Source organism: Malus sylvestris, chromosome 12 (genome assembly GCF_916048215.2).
Source record: "Malus sylvestris chromosome 12, drMalSylv7.2, whole genome shotgun sequence".
NCBI classification, from domain to species: domain Eukaryota; kingdom Viridiplantae; phylum Streptophyta; class Magnoliopsida; order Rosales; family Rosaceae; genus Malus; species Malus sylvestris.
The window spans coordinates 32,301,842-32,321,308 of record NC_062271.1 but is presented as its reverse complement, the minus strand read 5'-3'; the positions used below and the strand labels follow the sequence as shown (position 1 = coordinate 32,321,308).

At 37.3% G+C, this 19,467-nt stretch overlaps 3 protein-coding genes across 5 annotated transcripts; 2 read left to right on the top strand and 1 right to left on the bottom strand.

Annotated features, from left to right (window-relative positions):
• The first annotated feature begins 2,159 nt into the window (after nucleotides 1–2,159).
• On the top strand, nucleotides 2,160–6,150 carry LOC126591856 (phosphoglycolate phosphatase 1A, chloroplastic-like). Of its 2 annotated transcripts, none has more exons than XM_050257563.1 (11): nucleotides 2,160–2,574; nucleotides 2,973–3,040; nucleotides 3,189–3,350; nucleotides 3,437–3,508; nucleotides 3,870–3,941; nucleotides 4,105–4,164; nucleotides 4,320–4,372; nucleotides 4,779–4,876; nucleotides 5,377–5,476; nucleotides 5,713–5,816; nucleotides 5,906–6,150. In XM_050257563.1, exons 1-11 carry the CDS (start codon nucleotides 2,283–2,285, stop codon nucleotides 6,010–6,012), a joined length of 1,188 nt encoding a protein of 395 aa, XP_050113520.1. In that variant the 5' UTR covers nucleotides 2,160–2,282; the 3' UTR covers nucleotides 6,013–6,150. The 2 variants fall into 2 exon arrangements, with proteins under 2 accessions (XP_050113520.1, XP_050113521.1); XM_050257564.1 differs by having other exon boundaries at nucleotides 2,162–2,574; nucleotides 3,258–3,350.
• A 1,843-nt stretch (nucleotides 6,151–7,993) lies between these two features.
• On the top strand, nucleotides 7,994–15,745 carry LOC126592707 (probable E3 ubiquitin-protein ligase ARI8). Its single transcript, XM_050258466.1, has 15 exons — nucleotides 7,994–8,518; nucleotides 9,785–9,909; nucleotides 10,140–10,245; nucleotides 10,371–10,461; nucleotides 11,003–11,175; nucleotides 11,705–11,809; nucleotides 12,132–12,220; nucleotides 12,949–13,056; nucleotides 13,287–13,377; nucleotides 13,485–13,574; nucleotides 14,259–14,306; nucleotides 14,508–14,579; nucleotides 14,653–14,752; nucleotides 14,828–14,954; nucleotides 15,070–15,745. Exons 1-15 carry the CDS (start codon nucleotides 8,336–8,338, stop codon nucleotides 15,338–15,340), a joined length of 1,779 nt encoding a protein of 592 aa, XP_050114423.1. The 5' UTR covers nucleotides 7,994–8,335; the 3' UTR covers nucleotides 15,341–15,745.
• Nucleotides 15,746–15,986: 241 nt separating this feature from the next.
• LOC126592705 (putative metallophosphoesterase At3g03305) lies at nucleotides 15,987–19,462 on the bottom strand. 2 transcript variants are annotated; one of them, XM_050258465.1, is made up of 5 exons: nucleotides 18,988–19,462; nucleotides 18,624–18,865; nucleotides 17,079–18,380; nucleotides 16,818–17,000; nucleotides 15,987–16,508 (listed from the first exon to the last, which is right to left on the bottom strand). In XM_050258465.1, the coding sequence occupies exons 1-5, from the start codon at nucleotides 19,313–19,315 to the stop codon at nucleotides 16,392–16,394; spliced, it is 2,172 nt and encodes a 723-aa protein (XP_050114422.1). In that variant the 5' UTR covers nucleotides 19,316–19,462; the 3' UTR covers nucleotides 15,987–16,391. The 2 variants fall into 2 exon arrangements, with proteins under 2 accessions (XP_050114422.1, XP_050114421.1); XM_050258464.1 differs by having other exon boundaries at nucleotides 16,818–18,380.
• Nucleotides 19,463–19,467: the final 5 nt, after the last annotated feature.

Genomic DNA, 19,467 nt, shown 5'->3' with positions numbered 1-19,467 from the left:
GTTGTCTATTGTTGTTGTCAATTATGATTTGTTTATTCATCAACTAGATGTAAGCAATGCTTTTTTGCATAGTTATCTCAAAAAAGATGTTTACATGGTGCAGCCTTCTGGTTTCATGGATTAAGCTAAACCTCCACATGTTTGTAAACTAAAAAGATCACTCTCTGGTTTAAAATAGGCTCCTTGAGCCTAGTATAAAGCTTTTTACAATGCCATTCTTTCTCTCGGTTTTACTTCCTCATATTCTGACACTAGCTTGTTCATTAAGAGGGACAACACTATCACATTTATCATGGTGGGTATGTGGATGATATCATAATCACAGATAGTTCTTCTCAAGTCGGTTAGTCTATTATCTCTTAACTACAAGCATTGTTTCCAGTTAAAGATCTAGGAGACATCCATTATTTTTTAGGTATTGAAGTTCAGAGAAATGACAAAGGCTTATTTATGCATGAAACCAAATATGCTTTGGATTTGTTGAAAAAGAGTGATATGCTTAGAGTTAAACCTTGTAATACTCCAGTTGGATTAGCAAAATTGGATCATTCAGGCACTATACTCTCTGATCCCACCGCACATAGATCAATTATTGGTGTACTTCAGTATTTGACATAAACAATACCTGATTTAGCTTTTGCAGTTAATCAAGTTTGTCAACATATGTATACTCCTCGTACTATGCACCTACAAGCTGTTAAAAGAATCCTCAGGTATTTGATTCAGTCTCTGGTTTACTAAAGGTTCACAGGTTTTAACATCTTGGTCTAATGCTGATTGGGCTGGTTGTCCAGTGGATAGACGGTCCACTAGTGGCTACTGTGTGTTCTTAGGACCTAACATAATTTATTGGAGTGCAAAGAAAGAATGTACAATAGCTAGGTCCTTAACAAAAGCTGAATACAAGTATCTACCTAACACTGTTGCTGAATTGACTTGGGTTTGCAAGATTTTGCAGGATATCTCTTTTCCCATACTCAAGACTCCAAGTATATACTGTGACAATAAGAGTGCCATTGCTTTCACTTTTAATACAGTTTTTCATGCTAGAACTAAACATGTAGAATTGGATTATCATTACATTTGTGAGAAAGTTCTTCTTGGTCATATCATGGTGCATGTCAACACTTTGGTTCAACTTGCAGACTTAGTGAACATCTTCACTAAGTCTTTACTTGCAGACAAATTTGCTTCCTTGTCTTCCAAGCTTTCAGTTTGATCCTCTCCCTTTAGCTTGAGGGGGGGGTGTTAAGGGTAATAGAGGATCACCCTATCACAGTGCACCAAGGCACCGGATTAGTAATTACCTTAGTGGTTAAGTAATTAGTAGATAAAATTGTTATGTGAGATTGGTGACTAGGCAATAGACAGTTATTTATATATCTATATCATTTTATAAAGTGTACTGTGAAAGCTAATAAGAATCATTCTTCACATATTCATTATCTCTCTACAATTTCTCTCACTCTCTCTCAATCTCTTGATTACTGCAAGAGCAAGATATTAGATTTCTACATACATATCAATATCATCATGCGTGAGGCTCAACTTAGACCTAGCAAATTCTATCACAAAACCAGCCAAGTTTTTCGATGCTAATATCTTAGAGAATTGTAAAAGAAGGTAAAGTTACTGTTCGTTGTTTTTTAGGATACGATCGAGTTACTGTTTACCCGTGACAGACAATATCACACACAGCTTTTAAACTTTAATCACCGAAAGAAGCACTTGAGTACGAGTTGACTGAAACCTCCCCGTCCCCGTGAAGCTGGAATTTGACATCGCGACGACACAAAGTAGCAGTTACCCAGTACCATTACCACGTCCATGTGATTTGACATTTTGAAAGTGGACCCGACCCATAGGCCAATGAGACCCACGGAAGGTTTATATTGGGCTAAAACTAGTAATACTGGGCTGGTGGCCTGGAGAGATATTTGGGCCTTTTGTTATGGCAGCCCTTGGCTGCAAGGGTGTGGATCATTTTTGAGCCCAAAGTGGAGATTGGAGAAGAGAAGAAAACTGAAAAATGTCATCCGCTCCAGTATGATTGGATTACACAAGCCACCCAAAACCACCACGTGGCGACGAACAACCCCTTCCTTGCGTTTCCTTGCCTTTGAAAAGGAAAGGGAGAGGGAAAAACTAAAAAGGCTTATGCCTCGAACGACGTACACCAAAGAAAAGGGTAGAAAAATATAAGGATATCTGATGACCCTTCATCCTAATGCAATAAAGAAAGAAGAAAAAGAAAAGAGAGAGATGCTGAGCAGAACAACAGCATGTCAGCAACAATAGTGATAGCTTCTGCTTCTGCTTCCGCGAAGAGTTCCCAATTGTTTGGGTTTGGGTCCTTTGGGATCAACAGCAACAATCTCTCTTGCACTCGTTCTACTACTACTACTACTACTACTAGTACGCGTAATCTCTCATGGAACTTCATCAACAGCAACAAGCACAAGTCTAGGAAGTCAATGATGGAGGACAGCTTCACCACTCGGGCCTCCGCGCAGCCTCTCACGAATGCCGATGACCTCATTGACTCTGTGGAGACTTTCATCTTCGACTGCGATGGTCCACCTTCTTCAACTTGTTCATTTTCTTATGTTGTTGAATTGAATGTTCATCCAGTGATCTTCTTCTTTCTTTGTTTCATACTTGATTTCTATTACATGAAATTCGCATTTGTACTTATTTGATTCCCTCCTAAGTCCTAACCATTTTGTCTGATTACCTTTTAAAATGGAAAATTCAATTTATTCAGAACCAAGTGTTGAGTTAGATTGCTAATTTGAGGGAAGGAGCCACCGAACCAGGATATGATATGATAGGAATAGGATTACTCATGAATGTTCCATTAGAATTTGAATAATGTTTGTCTTACAATCTTATGCTATTTATTTGTGTCTTGGATGGTATATTGGTATTGCTCCATTTAACTGATCTTTCTACTCTTCACCCAACAACTGCAGGTGTTATATGGAAAGGAGATAAGCTCATAGATGGTGTCCCCCAAACTCTGGACATGCTCCGGTCCAAGGTCTGTCTGTCTGCCAATGTAGTATTTGTAGTTATCTACACATTCATATCATGGGGCCAGCAAAATCATTTTGCTTCACTGGTTTATATATCTTCAACTGTTTCTTTAGGTTTACTCTCGGATCCAAATGTAATGTAGCATGATACAGGTAGATAATTCTAAGAGGCAAGCATTGTTATGTGCCCTCAAACCACATGCATATTGTCTTTTCCTTCAGGGAAAAAGATTAGTTTTCGTCACCAACAACTCAACAAAGTCTAGGAAGCAGTACGGTAAAAAGTTTGAGACGCTTGGTCTGAATGTCAATGAGGTCAGTGCGACAATGCACCACTTTTCTCTTTTTTGCTCACAGATTTCAGCAAGTCATTAATTCTAACCACACTAGAACAATTTCAGGAGGAAATTTTTGCATCGTCTTTTGCTGCCGCTGCCTATTTGAAGTCCATTAATTTCCCAAAAGATAAAAAGGTAACCTCCATGCCTGGTTGGTAAAAAAAAAAAAGTGAATATATTGTTTCTATTCATTTGCATAAAAGTGGAGTTTTTGTGAAGGGGAATGGTTTGCAACTTTGCATCATATGGCATGTGATCTTCTTCATTGTTATTTCTGTTAAAATCATGTATAATGCTTTCCAATATTATTTCATCTAATATTTTATTTGCATGTAGCCACAGTATTATATGAAGGGTATTTCTTATTAACATGCAAGAAATTGTGACTTAATGTATTTCCACAGTTACTGGCACCTCATGATTAACACTACATATAGTTAGCGCATTCTAATCATGAATATTGATGATAATAGACTGATGATTTGGCGTTTTATAGGTCTATGTGATTGGTGAGGAAGGCATCTTGAAGGAGCTTGAGCTTGCTGGATATCAGTACCTTGGTGGACCAGTAAGTATGAGTTAGAAACTGCATAAGTTTCAATACATTGCAAGTTTTCTATTCTAAATCCCTCACTGAAATCAAATGATCTGTTATTCATTTGAGAGATAGAATGCTCCTGTTATAATACTTATAATGCATGGTATTTTATAGTGCCGACTTTTTCTTCCAGGAAGATGGTGGGAAGAAAATAGAGCTGAAACCTGGATATCTGATGGAGCATGATGAGAGCGTATACTTCTGTCCTTTCTTGCATCATAGAACTGAGTTTATTTTTGGGTTTTTACAGATAAAAATACAAGTGGAACTTTCTCCCAAAAGATTTAAAGCTTCTGCATTCTTTTCGGAACTTAATATTGGAAATTCTATTTGTTCATTGTCTTCTAGGTTGGAGCTGTTGTGGTTGGATTTGATCGAAATTTCAACTACTACAAAATTCAGTAAGTTCTGTTCATTGTTGTGTATGTCAATGCATTTGTGTTGAAGATACTGCAAGTTTTTATATTTTATTTTTGGTTACAAGGGACTGTACTTTCTTTGTTATTAAAGTGTGAAGAATCATTGCTGCTTCTAGTACCCTCTTTTTTAGATTCTTTTTCTCCCCCACATAGTTGCCGGAAGTTCACTGTCTTCTTTTCCTTTGGAATGTATTTGTATTTGGGTCTATATGCAAATATTGTGTTACAGTCTTACAGAGTGTTAAATGGAAGGTAACATACAAGGTACTTTACCCCCTTACCGAATGCCAAATCATCTTAACATAATGGTCTTATTATCTATGCACTTGTTACATGTATTGCATTTTATCTTCTGTTTCAGTTAATATTGACGTTTATGTAATGGTAGGTATGGGACACTCTGTATACGTGAAAACCCTGGATGTCTTTTCATTGCTACGAATCGTGATGCTGTCACTCATCTTACAGATGCTCAGGAATGGGCAGGTTCATTTCTTTCTTCTCCTTGTTGCACTCTGTGTTTTAATTACATTATTCTCAAATGTGCTGTTATGCTGCAAAAAAATTAAATATTTTTCTAAATGGATTTTGTGTAAAATTCAAAAGTCATTTGTTAGGTGTAGCGGTTTTTGCAGTCCTTGCACTCGTTCAATTGTTTTTATGCTTTGATCTCCTTGTTCCCATTCAATTATCAAAGCACAAAAATGAGGTTGAGGAGATACGAGCGTGAAAATTTCCACCAGTTAGTAGATCTTAGTAAAAAAGCTCATTGGAATCTTTGAACTTGTGTATCTTCTGAATGTTGAATCAGATTATCCATGCTTCATTTACTGAATGCATGGGTTAGTATTCCATATCACTTGATTATATGAGACCTAAACTTCAAAGTTTACTAGGAAACCTTTGAATTTATGGACCTAAAAGTACCTGGCCGAATGTGTTGTTACTGAATTGGTGGAGCTACTATAATTTATACTATACTGCAGGTGGTGGTTCAATGGTTGGTGCTATCAGTGGATCTACTCAACGCGAGCCATTGGTTGTGGGAAAACCCTCTACATTTATGATGGACTACTTAGCAAACGAGTAAGTCAAATGCCTTATTTCTTGTTATTTATTTAATTTTTTATCTTATGTAACATGAGTGCTGTTGATCCTGAGCAAATAGGACCATATTTATGATAAGAAGTCTTATGCTACAAAACAACAAGGCCATCTATCAATCTGCACATCATATGGTGTGATGCAGATAATGCGCTTTAGATTTGACATGTAGTCTTTATTGGTTTAGCATTTAACATATTGGAGTTGATCAATGACAGATTTGGTATCCTGAAGTCACAGATCTGCATGGTTGGGGACAGGTTAGATACTGATATTCTGTTTGGACAAAATGGTGGTTGCAAAACTCTTCTGGTTCTCTCAGGTAACCAAATTCTGCATTACTTGGGCCAAATTTTTACTTCATTTTGGATTGTATTTAGCTAAGGAAGGCTTTTCCGTTGTGTGTGATAGGCGTCACCACCTTGCCGGTGCTTCAGAGTCCCGACAACTCCATACAACCAGATTTTTACACAAACAAGATTTCAGACTTTTTGTCTCTCAAGGCTGCAACTGTATGATTATGTTACCCCTAAAAACAATCTTGTGCTCATCTGTCATTATTTGGCTTTACCAGTCATAACTTCCATTTCATTATTTGTGAAAAATGGTTTATTTTTTTATCAATAACACTAATAATATCACAGCTTCGTATAAAATTTGCCGCCAGGGTTAGCAGAGAAAGAGAAAGAGCTGGTAGACTTCATTTTTTTGGTTGGGAATATGACACTATTAGAAAAGTAACATAAGATGATGCGCAATGGATAGCCAAAGTAGTTACTATATGTCCAATCACATAAACAAAAGATGGTTCATAAAAATTTACCATTACTATGAGATAAAATGAACAATTTGAATGAGAAGAACTCTGTCATGTTTCTCGCGGATAAAATTTATGGTTGATAAATTGGTTAACTTGATTGTAGAGAGATTATATTCACCCATCCTAAATTACTTTTTGCACACATTTTTATTTTTTAATATTTTTTTGATATCTACACAGCACTAACACTTGATAAAAAATAAAAAAAAAATTAAAAGAGTGAAGAAATAATTTGAGATGTGTGAATATAATCTCTCTTGATTTATTGTATTGTGTTTTTTTTTTATCTATTGTAATACTACTAAACACCAATGCATAGTAATTTGATTTATCTTTTGTAGTTCCAAAAAGAAAAGGGAAAATGTGACCCTTATTTCTTGAACCATACTTAACTACTCAAAAATGAGTAGGAACTCCTACTCAAAACTCTTAGGACGTGTTTAAGTATCCGTAATCGGAATGAAAATGTAAAATTGAATTCCGATTACGAAGTACTACGTTATTTACTAAACATTGAGGAATAAAAAAAACAATGGGGCCCACCCAAATTTTGGAATTCAATTCCTTGTATTGGTGGAATTGGATTCCTTAGATGTAGATGGTAATTCAATTCCTGATTGCTTGGACAATCGGAATGATACTTTTGTTCCCTTTATGCCCTTACCTTTTTTATTTCCAAGACTATCCTTTATAAACTCATTAGCCCTAGTTTAATTATGCACAATTCCTTACTTTTTTTAGTTCCATGCTCATTCACATTATGCAGAAGTCTATACATATGCCGAAGAGAAGAAACTACAACTTGAGAGATAAAATTTAAATATTAAAATAAATACTTAAATTTATAAAAAATAAATAAAAACATTTTAGTGTGTTTATGAAATAAAAAAGCAATATAATTTTTTTTTCTTACTATTATATATTATATCAAATTTTATTAAAAAAAGTATATAAAATATTTGATTTGGGACAAGGGCATTTTAGTAATTATACTGGTTTATATTCCAATTCTACTGAATTAGTAAACAACTTTATGAAATTAGTGTCATTTCTATTTCGATTCCAGAACATTTAAGTAAATAGCTTCAACAGGAATCCGATTATGACTTCTCATTTCAACTCCTCCTCAATTCAATTTCCCCTCAATTTAATTTCTTATATTTTCATTATGGTTACGTAAACGTGTCATTAGTGTTTTAATCACATAGCTTTATGCGTATGATTAGAACCGTTCATACTATGAATCATACTGTAAATATCATCTTTGCAAAAAAAATAAAGCTAAGGTCGTTTAGTCAATCTATTATAGCAAATACATAACGGTTCGTAATGCTTTTACCAATTTCGTTCATTTGTTTTTAAATAGTTTGATGGCCAACTGTTCATTTGTTTTTAAATAATTTGATGGTCAAACGATCTTAGTTTTAATTGATTTTTTACAGAACATGTCTTTATATGATGATTTATAATGAGAATTGTTATTAGCACTACAAATTTCTCATTCTACACTTAACTTTCAATATATGGAAAGAAAAATACACTTGTGAGTTATGTAGAATAAGATTTTTGGAATGTTAATAACACTTCTCTTTATAATATCAACGGTTTTAATTATAAACATAAAATTTTATAAATTGACAATGAATTATAACAATTTGAGAAATTTTGAGTAGAAGTCCTGCTCATCTTTCGGCAAGAGTTCCTATTTCTCCCTCTACCGTGGCCATCCCAGTCATCATGAAAAGCAACATTTTCCTCTCTCCATTTCCATTTCCATTTCCATCTCCTCAGAATCCTTTCTTCTTTCCTTCCCCTTCTTCAATCAACCAATCAACCAGTCAACCACAGAAAATGCTCACACTCTCTTTCCCCCTTTCACGCTCCCTTCTCCTTTGATTTCCATTTCTGCCACTCCCCCTCTCTTTCTCTAATCTAATCACCCCTAACCCCCAGTCGGTCCTATGCAAATTAGGATTGATTCCCAATTAGGGTTTTGATCCTTTTCGTCAGAAATCCAAGAAATGGATTCGGACGAAGAGTTCGACATGCTCGACGCCAACGACGACGACGACGACGATTTCTACAGTGGCGGCGATGATGATGCAGCTGGCGCTATGGACAGCGACGACGCTGGAGTTGCTGATTACGAGTTCATCGACAACGACTCCGACGATTCCAATGATGTCGCCTCGCATCGATACCAGGTGGCTTTTCTCTTCAATTATCACAATTTCATAACTTCTCTTTTAGTTTCTTTGAAATGATTTTGGCTAATTGATTTTTTTATTCTCATGCTTCTTCTGGGTTTTGAAAGTTGAGCCCTTTTAATACTTGTCCATATGTTAAATATGCTTAATTTTTATATTGGGTCCAATCATAAAAAAATTATTCTTTTTTTGTAGTCGGCTTTGTGGTAATGTTAGTGTTGCTGATTTTGATCTTAGGTTTCATTGATTTATCCGAAATGTAAATTTAGTTTGTGTTGTGGGAATGTAAAAAGTCGGAGCCTTTACTTGTACTGTGGAAATGCTAATTCTGCTAGAATTATTAGCTTTGTTATAATGTTAATAATCCTTGATTTTGATATTTGGGTTAGTTGGGCTAGAGTTACCAAGGAAGGATTTCCGTAGTTGCTGCTATTCCTAACAAAAAAGAGTTTGCATAGATCGTGGGTTAACTATATCTGGTGTTTTTTATTCTTTTGTAGACTTGATTTGTAATTTTTTTTTGTTCAGGCCTCGGGCACGTGCCGCGCCCCTCCCCCCCCCCCCCCCCCCCCCCTCTCCTCCCTCCCTCCCTCCCTCCCTCCCTCCCTCCTAGGGCACTTTAGTTGATTTGTTAAAGTCATCCCTCCCTCCTAGGGCACTTTAGTTGATTTGTTAAAGTCAGGGACTTTTGTTGATGGATAAAGCCAATTATGTTTAGAGAAATTTGGTATTTATTTGATTGGTAGCTGACCATGGTTGAAGTGATTGGGGCTTTTTTATTTTAATTTATTTTAATTTTTTATCTTTGTGGATCCTTTGAAGGTTGTTCATTGTTTCGGTGAACTCCAGGGATTTGGTAACCTTTCTCTTGAAGCATTTGGATCTCGGAACAAGTAAAGCTAAAACTGATCCATATCGCAGAATGTTGTGTGCTGTCATTGTTGTGTCCAAAGATGAGAAAAGTCTTGTAGTTTAAGATACTGATACATACTAATTGAAATTTTGCACCTTACATGAAATTCGTTAGTGGATTTCTACACGCGGATTCCAAACTTTTGAAATTTGTAATGAACTCTACTAGGCTGTGATATCTGTGCTTTATTTTTGCTTTATTTTTTTATTGCATTATATAATCTCGTTTACTAAGTGTATGTATGGATCTTTAATTTACGGGTTTTGGATGCTTGTCTATAGGCCAAAATGAAGTTTATCAGTTAGTTGTGGCTCTCATTATTGTTGTAATTTCGTTATGCTTTATTGCAGCAAAACTACACCGTTTTGACAGAGGCTGACATTCGTCAGCATCAAGAGGAGGATATTGTGAGGATATCTACAGTGCTTTCTATTCCAAAAGTTGCAGCTAGCATACTGCTCCGCTACCATAATTGGTAAATTGCTGTCTCCAATGTTTGTTTTCTTTGCTTATTTGGCTAATTTCTTTACATGCTGACATGTATTGCCTTTACTCTTGGTAATGGGTACCTGGGTTATGTGAACCAAATTTAGTTTGTCACATAATTTCCACTATACCTTGCCCAATTTGTTTGATAAGTTTTATACAATGGTGCATTGTTTTTCTGGATTTTCTAATGAACCTATACTTCCTTCATACTCACAGGAGTGTCAGTAAAGTACACGATGAGTGGTTTGCAGATGAAGGAAAGGTTCGCAGGGCTGTTGGCTTGCCCGAGAAACCAGTTGTTGAATACCCTTATGCAAGTGAAGTAAGCAGTCCATGCTTTCGTATGTCATCAAGTTTGGGCATTTTTTGCTTCAAAGTTATTTTTTTTTGCTCCAAACCGTTATATATTGCTGACAGCTTTGATAACATGTTCTTGTCTTTTAACAGCTTAATTGTGGGATTTGTTTTGAGACCTATCCTCGTGATAAGATGCATGCTGCAGCTTGTGGTCATCCTTTTTGTTCCTCATGCTGGGCAGGTTTGATACAATGTCATATATTTTTTTCTTTTTTCTTCCATGGAAAAGTTGAACTTTTAGTGTAGTGTGCATGATTTTTTCACTTTTCTATTATCACCAGGGATGCGTTTATATAAGGAAGAATGCTGTAATATAAGAAAAGTATGTTCAGCAATTTAGTCAAACTTTTGTTTATAGGTTCCTCAATACATGTGGATTTCTTGCATTTGTGCAAGACCTCTGTTAGTGACTTTATGGTTGCACATAAAAGGCCAGACTGGTCCTCCTTTTGTCATCATTTAGTGGGTCTATGTTTTCCCATCATATATAGCATTTTCTAGGAGCTATATGTGTAGAGTTGATAATGAGATGTATTATATGTATTGTAGTTCCATTTCTTGTACTGCTGATACAATTTTTGTATGTTTTTTACGTCTCTGTCATCTAGTATCCAGTAATCTGAAGTTTACAAATATATATATAATTTTTTCATCTTGTTATTGTTTCCAAATGAGTTTCGAGTTTTGTCTTACGTTCTTTTATCATTTTCCATGTCTTGTAGGCTATATTAGCACGGCCATTAATGATGGCCCTGGATGTTTGATGTTGCGCTGTCCGGATCCATCTTGTAGTGCTGTTGTTTTCCAAGATATGATAAATGATTTGGCTTCCTATGAAGAGAAGGAGAAATATTCGCGCTACTTTCTTAGATCTTATGTTGAAGACAATAGGAAGGTAATCCCATGATTGGATCCTTGATCACAATGATCAGCGATTTGTCTATTCTCCCAAAATAAACGCAAAACCTTAGCCTTTATATCTTCTTACTTGCCAAACGTTTAATTAATTTGAGGTTATAGTGATTAAAAACAAGTAGAACCATTCTAGTTGGCAAGTTGATCAATTAGCCTTAGTTGATCCATCTTAAATTCGGTACTATTGTTTTTATGTAAACTAGACATGCAGTTGACTTGGTGACGTCATAGTTAACAGTATATGAGTGAGAAATGTATTGCAGTGGCAGCTTAGAAGTAAACTTAAAGATTGCTTCATTTCTGATAAGTGATTACAGAAAAATATTTATGTTCTGTACAACTTCATTACCTTGCCCTAGTTGTTCTGTACAACTAGGGCAAGGTAATGCATGACTTTATGGATTTTCTGTAAGGTTTTAAACGTATATTTTGCATTTGGATGTTTTTTTTTACTAGCCTTCATTCAATATTTTGTTGACCATTATTATTTCATGGATGTTTCTCTGTAGACCAAATGGTGTCCTGCTCCAGGCTGTGATTATGCAATAAATTTTATTGTTGGTGGTGGAAGCTATGATGTTACCTGCCACTGTTCATATAGCTTTTGCTGGAATGTGAGTCTCTTTGAAATTTTCACATATAGTTTTTATCTTCGTTGAATATTGCATGTATGTGCATTTTGTATGGCGTACAGGATAAAGATATGATATGATGCAGCAATGTGAGAAATCTCCAAAAATTAGAATATGATATGCGTTGTAATGATGCATATATACATGGCTTGTTATTTTTTCTTCTTGTTTTATATTTATGCTTTGTTTTATGATGCATATGAGCCCTTAAGCATTGTATAATACCACTTGGTGCTTCATATGAAGTTATCCTGTGCGTCATAGGTGCTCATGGCATTTACATCATGTGAATTTGACCTTGCAGTGTACTGAGGAAGCTCACCGTCCCGTTGATTGCGGCACTGTGTCAAAATGGATAATGAAGAATAGTGCAGAATCTGAAAATATGAATTGGTACGTAAGACATTAGTTATTGGCGGAATACTAACCTTATAAAGTAGGAGAATAGTGATCAGATGTGAACATTGGACTTCTCCAGGTCCCATAGGATGATGGGAAAATAATCTATGTGCTGAACCCAAGTAATGTTTGATTAAAGCATGGCCAGTCCCTACCATAATAATTGCATGACATGTCTAAACCTTATCCTGGAATCCTGGATATACGCTTTGATGTCATATCTACACGACAATCCTGTAGCTAGGTAGTGCGCAAATGCCAATGTTGAAGTGTGGGATGGTGCCGGCCAAAAGAAAAGGTCTGTAATGGTCCCCTTAGTATGGACTTTACAAGTTGGGAGCTGGGTTCTTGATGACTCCCTAAAATATTGTAGTAAAATATATCAACGTTTGGATGTTAAGCTTATAGTTTGGACAAAATTGTGCTTATTCCAGTTCCTAGTTCAAAATATTTTGACAGGTATAGCCACAGAAAGATAGGCAGTCAGGTTTACATCAGGGATGGATTAAAAGAAGACTTAAGTCTTCAAAATTTCCCTGAGGGTCTATCTCTCTCTGATGCACATGTCATCAATAGCAGCTTCACAAAATAAATTTTTATTGTTTTTAGCTCAAAATACTAAGTTTCACCTCTCCCAGACCCTGCGTAAAGCGGGAGCCTTGTGCACTGGGTACGACCTTTTTTAGCTCAAAATACTAAGTTATATTGTTGATGGATTTCAGGATATTGGCTAATTCCAAGCCCTGCCCAAAGTGCAAACGGCCGATTGAGAAAAACCAAGGCTGTATGCACATCACTTGCACACCACCTTGTAAATTTGAGTTTTGCTGGTAAGCATTTTAGTAACAGTACCTTTTGTACTTTGATTTCCTGTGTATCACAATCATCTGAAAAATGATTTAATATCTTGTGCCCCTTTCCTAGTTTTTTACAAAGGCATAACTTTCTTATGTCAAAGCTGGATTTCATGTCATCTGCACCTTGTTTGAACACTATCTGCTCAAAAAGAGAAAAAACAAAATCTTTCTAGAACATTGATACATGTAGTACATGCTTTCAGGCTTTGCCTCGGTGCGTGGTCGGACCATGGTGAAAGGACAGGTGGCTTTTATGCATGTAACCGTTATGAGACAGCAAAGCAGGAGGGAGTGGTATGTTAATGTAGTTTGCATCTCTATTATGATGGTCGTGTATTTTCTCAAGCTATTAACTCAGTTTGTGCCATAATATATGATTCTTATCGTATTGTTATATACAGTATGATGAGGCAGAGAAACGAAGAGAGATGGCCAAGAACTCTCTGGAGAGGTACACTCATTATTATGAAAGATGGGCAACCAATCAATCGGTAAGTACCTAGTTTGCCTAAGAATTTAGTAAAACTGATGTCACTCAGATATCAGGGTTCTGAAGTTCTCATGTATGCACATAGTTCCTAATGTTTATCTATCTAAAAGACATCTTTCTTAATGAACCAGGTTCGGTTAACTTATTAGCTATGTTTTGCCTCGGTAGTAAACAGTCATATATACATAATGTGACTCTGCATGAACACGTACAGAAGACAAGTTTATATATTTCCTTTACATTGCTGATGTCTTCACATGTTACAAACTTGTAGGCAACAATTCTGTTGACAACTAATCATTATGCTTGCTATGTTCAGTTTTCTGAAGTATTGATGTTTGCTCATTGTTGGAAATGTCAATTAGTTATTAAAATTGGTTGTTTTTTTTAATAAAACAAGTCATGTGGCTTTCTTTGACTTATTTGCTTACTCCTTGATGCTTTAGCAGATGCTTTCTTTGACTTAATGTCAATTGCTTGACGTTTATCATAGGCTTTTTGTGCATGTGCAGATGTTTTTATTTTTTAAATTGATGCTTTAGCAGTTTCTATTTTCTTCTTTGCTGGGGTATAAAATAGTATCTAATAATTTCAAAATACATGTTCTTCATGACAATCTACTATACTTAATAAAATACATTATGTTAGAGTCTAATTTTTTTTTTTAACCTTTCCTTCACTGCAGTCCCGTCAAAAAGCACTTGCAGACTTGCAGCAGATGCAAACTGTGCACGTAAGTAAAACATTTTACTATCAGGTCTTTCTTGGTTAGTGATTCTGGTATTGGTGATTTATGTGAATATCAATTGTGTATAGCTTGTGTTCCTGGGTTTATGCTTAGTGCAGTGTATTTTATATATGTACAATTTTCTCCACCTACTGTTTTCTGTTCAGCGTTTTTAAGTTATGTATACTGTCGATGTTGTTATTGTAGCTTGAGAAGCTGAGCGATATCCAGTGCCAACCTGAGTCACAGCTGAAGTTCATTACAGAGGCCTGGCTACAGGTACCCTACAAGTTACCACACTTTTCTACCAAGAGTGTTTTGCTTTTTCTTAGTAAATTTTCTGTATTTTCAGATAGTTGAATGTAGGCGAGTACTAAAATGGACGTATGCTTATGGATATTATTTACCGGAGCATGAACATGCCAAGAGACAGTTCTTTGAGTACTTGCAAGGTATGTCATTTTCTCCAGCTCGAAGAGAGACGATGCATCATGTTGCTTTGTCCTAATTAATTTCTGTTTCTGCAGGTGAAGCTGAGTCTGGGTTGGAACGGCTTCATCAATGTGCAGAAAAGGAGCTACAAGTCTACCTTAATGATGAGGACCCATCAAAAGATTTCAATGAGTTCCGCACAAAACTTGCTGGATTGACCAGGTTATGTTCGACTAAAGATATTACACTATAGTTTTCTGATTGGATAAGTTGACTCGGGTTACAAGGATATAGCTTTTCAGTTTATTGATTTACGGTTCAATTTCAATGAAAACAGCGTGACTCGAAACTACTTTGAAAATTTAGTTCGAGCTCTGGAGAATGGTCTATCAGACGTGGATTCCCATGGTGCCTGCAGCAGGACAGTAAGCTCAAAGTGTTTGGGAGGTTCAAGTAAGGGAAGAGGTGGGAGGGTCAAGGCTACAACATCCAGGTCTAGTAGTTCGAGTAGAAACATTGACGATTTAGGCCACTGGTCCTGTGAACATTGCACCTTCGCAAATGTCAGGTCGGCCAGTGTGTGCCAGATGTGTCAACAGCGCCGGTAACTTGTGTTTCCTATGCAAATTGGCCTAATCGGTTGTGGATGCCTTGGTTTTGCCTCTTTGGCTGGCAGATTGCAGCGGAGAATTGGCCTGGCGGGTTGGGATTGCAAGTGCGAGGAGGATGCACAAAATAACAAGGGTGGGAGGAAGAGAGTGTCTTGCTTGTTTATAGGAACATGAGCTGTATATAGTTCTGTTGTTCGCCTAGCATTTACGTTGCTGTCTTGATTCATGCAAATGCAAATGCCCTGGATCTGTGATTTTCATGTCATTAATCAGTTGCTGATAAAATTGTAGCGAAGTTTGAATCTTTAAAAAAAGTCGGGGGTAGTGGTTGTAACTTGTAAGAGTGAACTAGTCCCCTGCTGCACCTGCGCAAATTAAATAAGTTACGTACTATTTATCTTCCTTTTTTTTTTCTTCTCATCTTGAATGTTATCGAACGAAATCCCCTTTGAGTTTTCCTTTCGCTCCAACTTCCCTCTGAACTATTCTTCAATTTCCTTTGTTTTCTTGTATCATTGTGCAAGTAAAATCCAAATATACGGCGATTTGGATTTCCAATCTGACTGAAGTTACATCCGGCGCATGTTCTTATGATGCTCTAAAATATCGGCTTTGTTGTGACTGAATTAAGATTAACAGAGAATTTTGTATCAAACGGTATTTGACAAGATCAATTTCTCAGCAAGTTCACGTATCATAAGATGCAAAAGAGAGATGAATTGCAAATCCCACCTCCTTAGAAGCAACAAAGTTACAAAAGTACAATATATCCCTAGCGTGGCCTAGGTTAGCTAGGTAGGGACCTAGGGCTGCCTGCTTTCCCAACACAAGTCATCTCCAACCCCATACGTACAAATGCACCAGCCATGATGGACATCTAAGACTCAAAGCACCAATTTTCCAGTCGTCTTATTTCGTCACCTGACCCAAACCCAAGTTTGCATGAATGAATCCCCCCTAATCTGGTTACCGGCTAGCAACAAGGAATGCTGATACAACATGAAGAAATGCGAGTTGAATTTTGCTTCCTGCAATGCACGCGTGGTAATTATACACTCCTGGTTTTGTAGGCCGTATAAGCCAACAGTAGTGGAATTGTTAGGCTATATCCAGGAAAATGGAGAATGGGATTCATCTCATATGCTTTGATGAGAGTCCTGCAATTCTGCAATCCAGAGACAAAAGAAACATAGAAACCAAAGTACAACATACATAAGTACAATATGCAAACTGATTACAAAGAAAACAAAAGATGCATCTTGATTTATGCCCTCATACTCATTACTTCAATATGGTTCCCAGGACGATAGAAGAAAGAGAATTCAGTTTGGAGACCTTGCAACGTTTCAGAATGGTGGTTGCAAGGTTCCAAGCACTTCTCTTGCCTCCATTATCTTAAGAATTCTGGAAAAGTATTCACATATTTACGACATATATTTTAAGCAGAAATGAGGGGCAGTGAAAGAAACCTTACCATAAAGTGCTTCCAACAAACTGCAAAGCAAAGAACCAAAAGTACATTTCGAATCCACCGGTTTCCAACACCAGAATTTGATCTCCTATTACCTGAGTAATCGTACCATAAAGATCTCTTTTCCTCTGGACCATAGTCATCTTCTTTCTTCCCTGTAACGGAGAGAAAATGTTCTCTGGAGATCTGTTTTTCAGTAGCCAAAGCTGCAGTCAGGAAAAGAGCAGGAAAAACCACAAAGACGAGATGTGGAAGAACCACTACCATTACATCTGGAGATCCAACATACTCATGTTTTCCCTTCTGATTAAAAGATTTGACCACCCACCCCATATAGGTCATGTATCCTTTATCCTTGCCGTCAGTGAAAACTTGCCCAGTAACCCAGGGGAATAATATAAGGTAGAACAAGTATCCTAAAAAACCAAACCATGCTACGGGAAGCCTGCAGAGCTCCTGAAAAACCAATCCTACAGCATTCACGAAGCCCTTATTCTTGTAAGTGAAATGCCTAACTGAGAAAGTGAGGATAGCTTTTGGAATAAGGAGGATGGAGAGTACGAAATATACAGCACACCAGAGCATTGGGTAATACAAGGCATCCCATTGACAACCCATGACCATAAATTCCTTCCAGGTCCATGAAGTCATAGTAGTAAGGCCATTAACAGAAAATGGCCTCAAATCAGATAAAATTGATCTGCCCATGAAGTCTGTTGCTTCTATTTGCAACCAATATCTGCTAGGGACTGGATCCTCAAAGGCTCTATGATTCCATGGAGCAACATAAAGATCTCCCCTGGAGGTGTTATCCCCAATCATTTGCATGGGTGCCTCAAATACCAGATTGAGAAATCCAGGTCTTGAGTCATAGATCTTAGTTGTAACTGATACAATTGGAGAAACAGAAAACACCAGGGCTCTAACTGTCCCATAAGATAAAGGGACCATATCATGACATTCATACTCGTGATGGGATGAAGATGTTGACATGAACCGTGAGTCCAGGGGAAAAGTTGGCAATATGATAGTCTTTTTGGTGCCTGACTTGAAGTCAATGTCAACATACGAAACATGGCCTCTATCAATGGCCAAAATTCTCATGGCTCTGCTCCTCCTCCAGTCACCCATCTCCCACTCCCAGAACTCTTTGGCGGCTGGGGCTTCAGTTGAACAGTTAACAGCACTATGAAAATAGGGCTGGTGTACATTAAGCTGGAAAAACTTTTGCAAGGATAAAAAGTGACGACTCAACTGATGGCGCCTCTTCAAGTTTCTGCCAAAGCTAGAATGCAGATGCCCACATATATAAGCTGATATGGAATGATTGAGGAATATATCTTTTAGTCTCTTCCCGGAGTTTGAGGTCACTGAGAATGAAAGAGGAAAATGCCCAAAGGAAATCTTGCTTAATGGTTCTTGTGATCTAGAGTCCCACTGAGAGAGGTGTGTATCCAATTCTGCTAATAGTTGATCAGTTGGATGCCCAAAGAGATTAGTTGGACCTCGTAAACCAACAGACATTGTGGTATCAACTCCAACAAAGAGATGCTTCCGATCACCAGTCTGGATGGAAATAAAAGGCGTAAAGTTGGGGAAATGACGAAAAGCTTCTGAATTAACAAACACTTAAGGGAACGGTTGCATCTGTGATCAAAGCATGGGAATTGGGAACGTACAATTAAAGTTGAACTCAATGTTGGGTAAACTAAGCACACAAGTTGAGTTGAGTTATTGAATACACGATGACATATAGATATGAAGCATCTCTCTCTGAAACTGAAAGTCTGAAAGTGAGAGGAATAATACCTGAAGAGTGACACTGTTGACATTCCGTCTTCTGCCCAACTGGCCACTGATGCTGTACTTTGAAAAGAAATCAAAGGAGCCGCCGAGCTGTGGCACGCCAAAGTTGTCGTGATTTCCTCTGAGATCAAAGAAGAGGGTCTTGTCAAGTCGACTCCTTTTGATGACGTCCTCCATGACGTTGTGGTATTCCAGCCACTCGTCCTCATTTTGCTTCATTGTCAACAAATCCTTGCTTTTTCCATCTGATTAATAATTACATATGAAAATCCAAACATAAGTATGCACTAATCAATACTATGCCTGTGACTGTGAGATTATTAGTATCCGTCACCCATCATCCATGTGATGACATATGGAAACAGACCTGTGAGGTCACCGGTGATGAAGACGAGAGAAGGGTTGATGAAGGAGAGGGCGGGACCCACAAAATTCTTGAAGTCGAGAGCTCTGTCGGGATGGTGGACGCTGAAATGGAGATCAGAGAGCTGAACCACCCACACAACTGAGTCGGGGCCTCCCTTCACATCTACCGCCCTCCTCAGTTGTTGTTGGAATTCTTCTTCGGATTCTTCAGTCGTTGTTACTGCTACCGCATACAGATTGAGATTGAGATTGAGAAATAGAGGGAGGCAGTGGCAGAGCATTATTACCCTAAACACCATCATCAGAATGCCACTCGACCCACCACCCATCTTGTTCCTCAAAAATAAATAAATAATCTTTTGAATATTCCAGTTCCGCTCACCCCAATTCGCCCAATTGCCCTCATTTGCTGGGTCTTCTTCACTCTGCACAGCTGAGATTCAGAAACAGAAACACAAGATAAGACACACACCAATGACCG

What these genes read in the sequence shown, in the direction of transcription:
- LOC126592705 (XM_050258464.1), bottom strand. Translation starts at nt 19,315, where the DNA reads ATGGGTGGTGGGTCGAGTGGCATTCTGATGATGGTGTTTAGGGTAATA. An exon ending in CATCACCGGTGACCTCACAG is followed by an intron (nt 18,866 to 18,987) that starts GTCTGTTTCCAT and finishes ATTATTAATCAG; the next exon opens with ATGGAAAAAGCAAGGATTTG. An exon ending in TCAACAGTGTCACTCTTCAG is followed by an intron (nt 18,381 to 18,623) that starts GTATTATTCCTC and finishes ATTTCCATCCAG; the next exon opens with ACTGGTGATCGGAAGCATCT.
- LOC126592707 (XM_050258466.1), top strand. Translation starts at nt 8,336, where the DNA reads ATGGATTCGGACGAAGAGTTCGACATGCTCGACGCCAACGACGACGAC. An exon ending in GAATCTGAAAATATGAATTG is followed by an intron (nt 12,221 to 12,948) that starts GTACGTAAGACA and finishes GATGGATTTCAG; the next exon opens with GATATTGGCTAATTCCAAGC. An exon ending in CAGCAAAGCAGGAGGGAGTG is followed by an intron (nt 13,378 to 13,484) that starts GTATGTTAATGT and finishes TGTTATATACAG; the next exon opens with TATGATGAGGCAGAGAAACG.
- LOC126591856 (XM_050257563.1), top strand. Translation starts at nt 2,283, where the DNA reads ATGTCAGCAACAATAGTGATAGCTTCTGCTTCTGCTTCCGCGAAGAGT. An exon ending in ATTTCCCAAAAGATAAAAAG is followed by an intron (nt 3,509 to 3,869) that starts GTAACCTCCATG and finishes GGCGTTTTATAG; the next exon opens with GTCTATGTGATTGGTGAGGA. An exon ending in AGATGCTCAGGAATGGGCAG is followed by an intron (nt 4,877 to 5,376) that starts GTTCATTTCTTT and finishes ACTATACTGCAG; the next exon opens with GTGGTGGTTCAATGGTTGGT.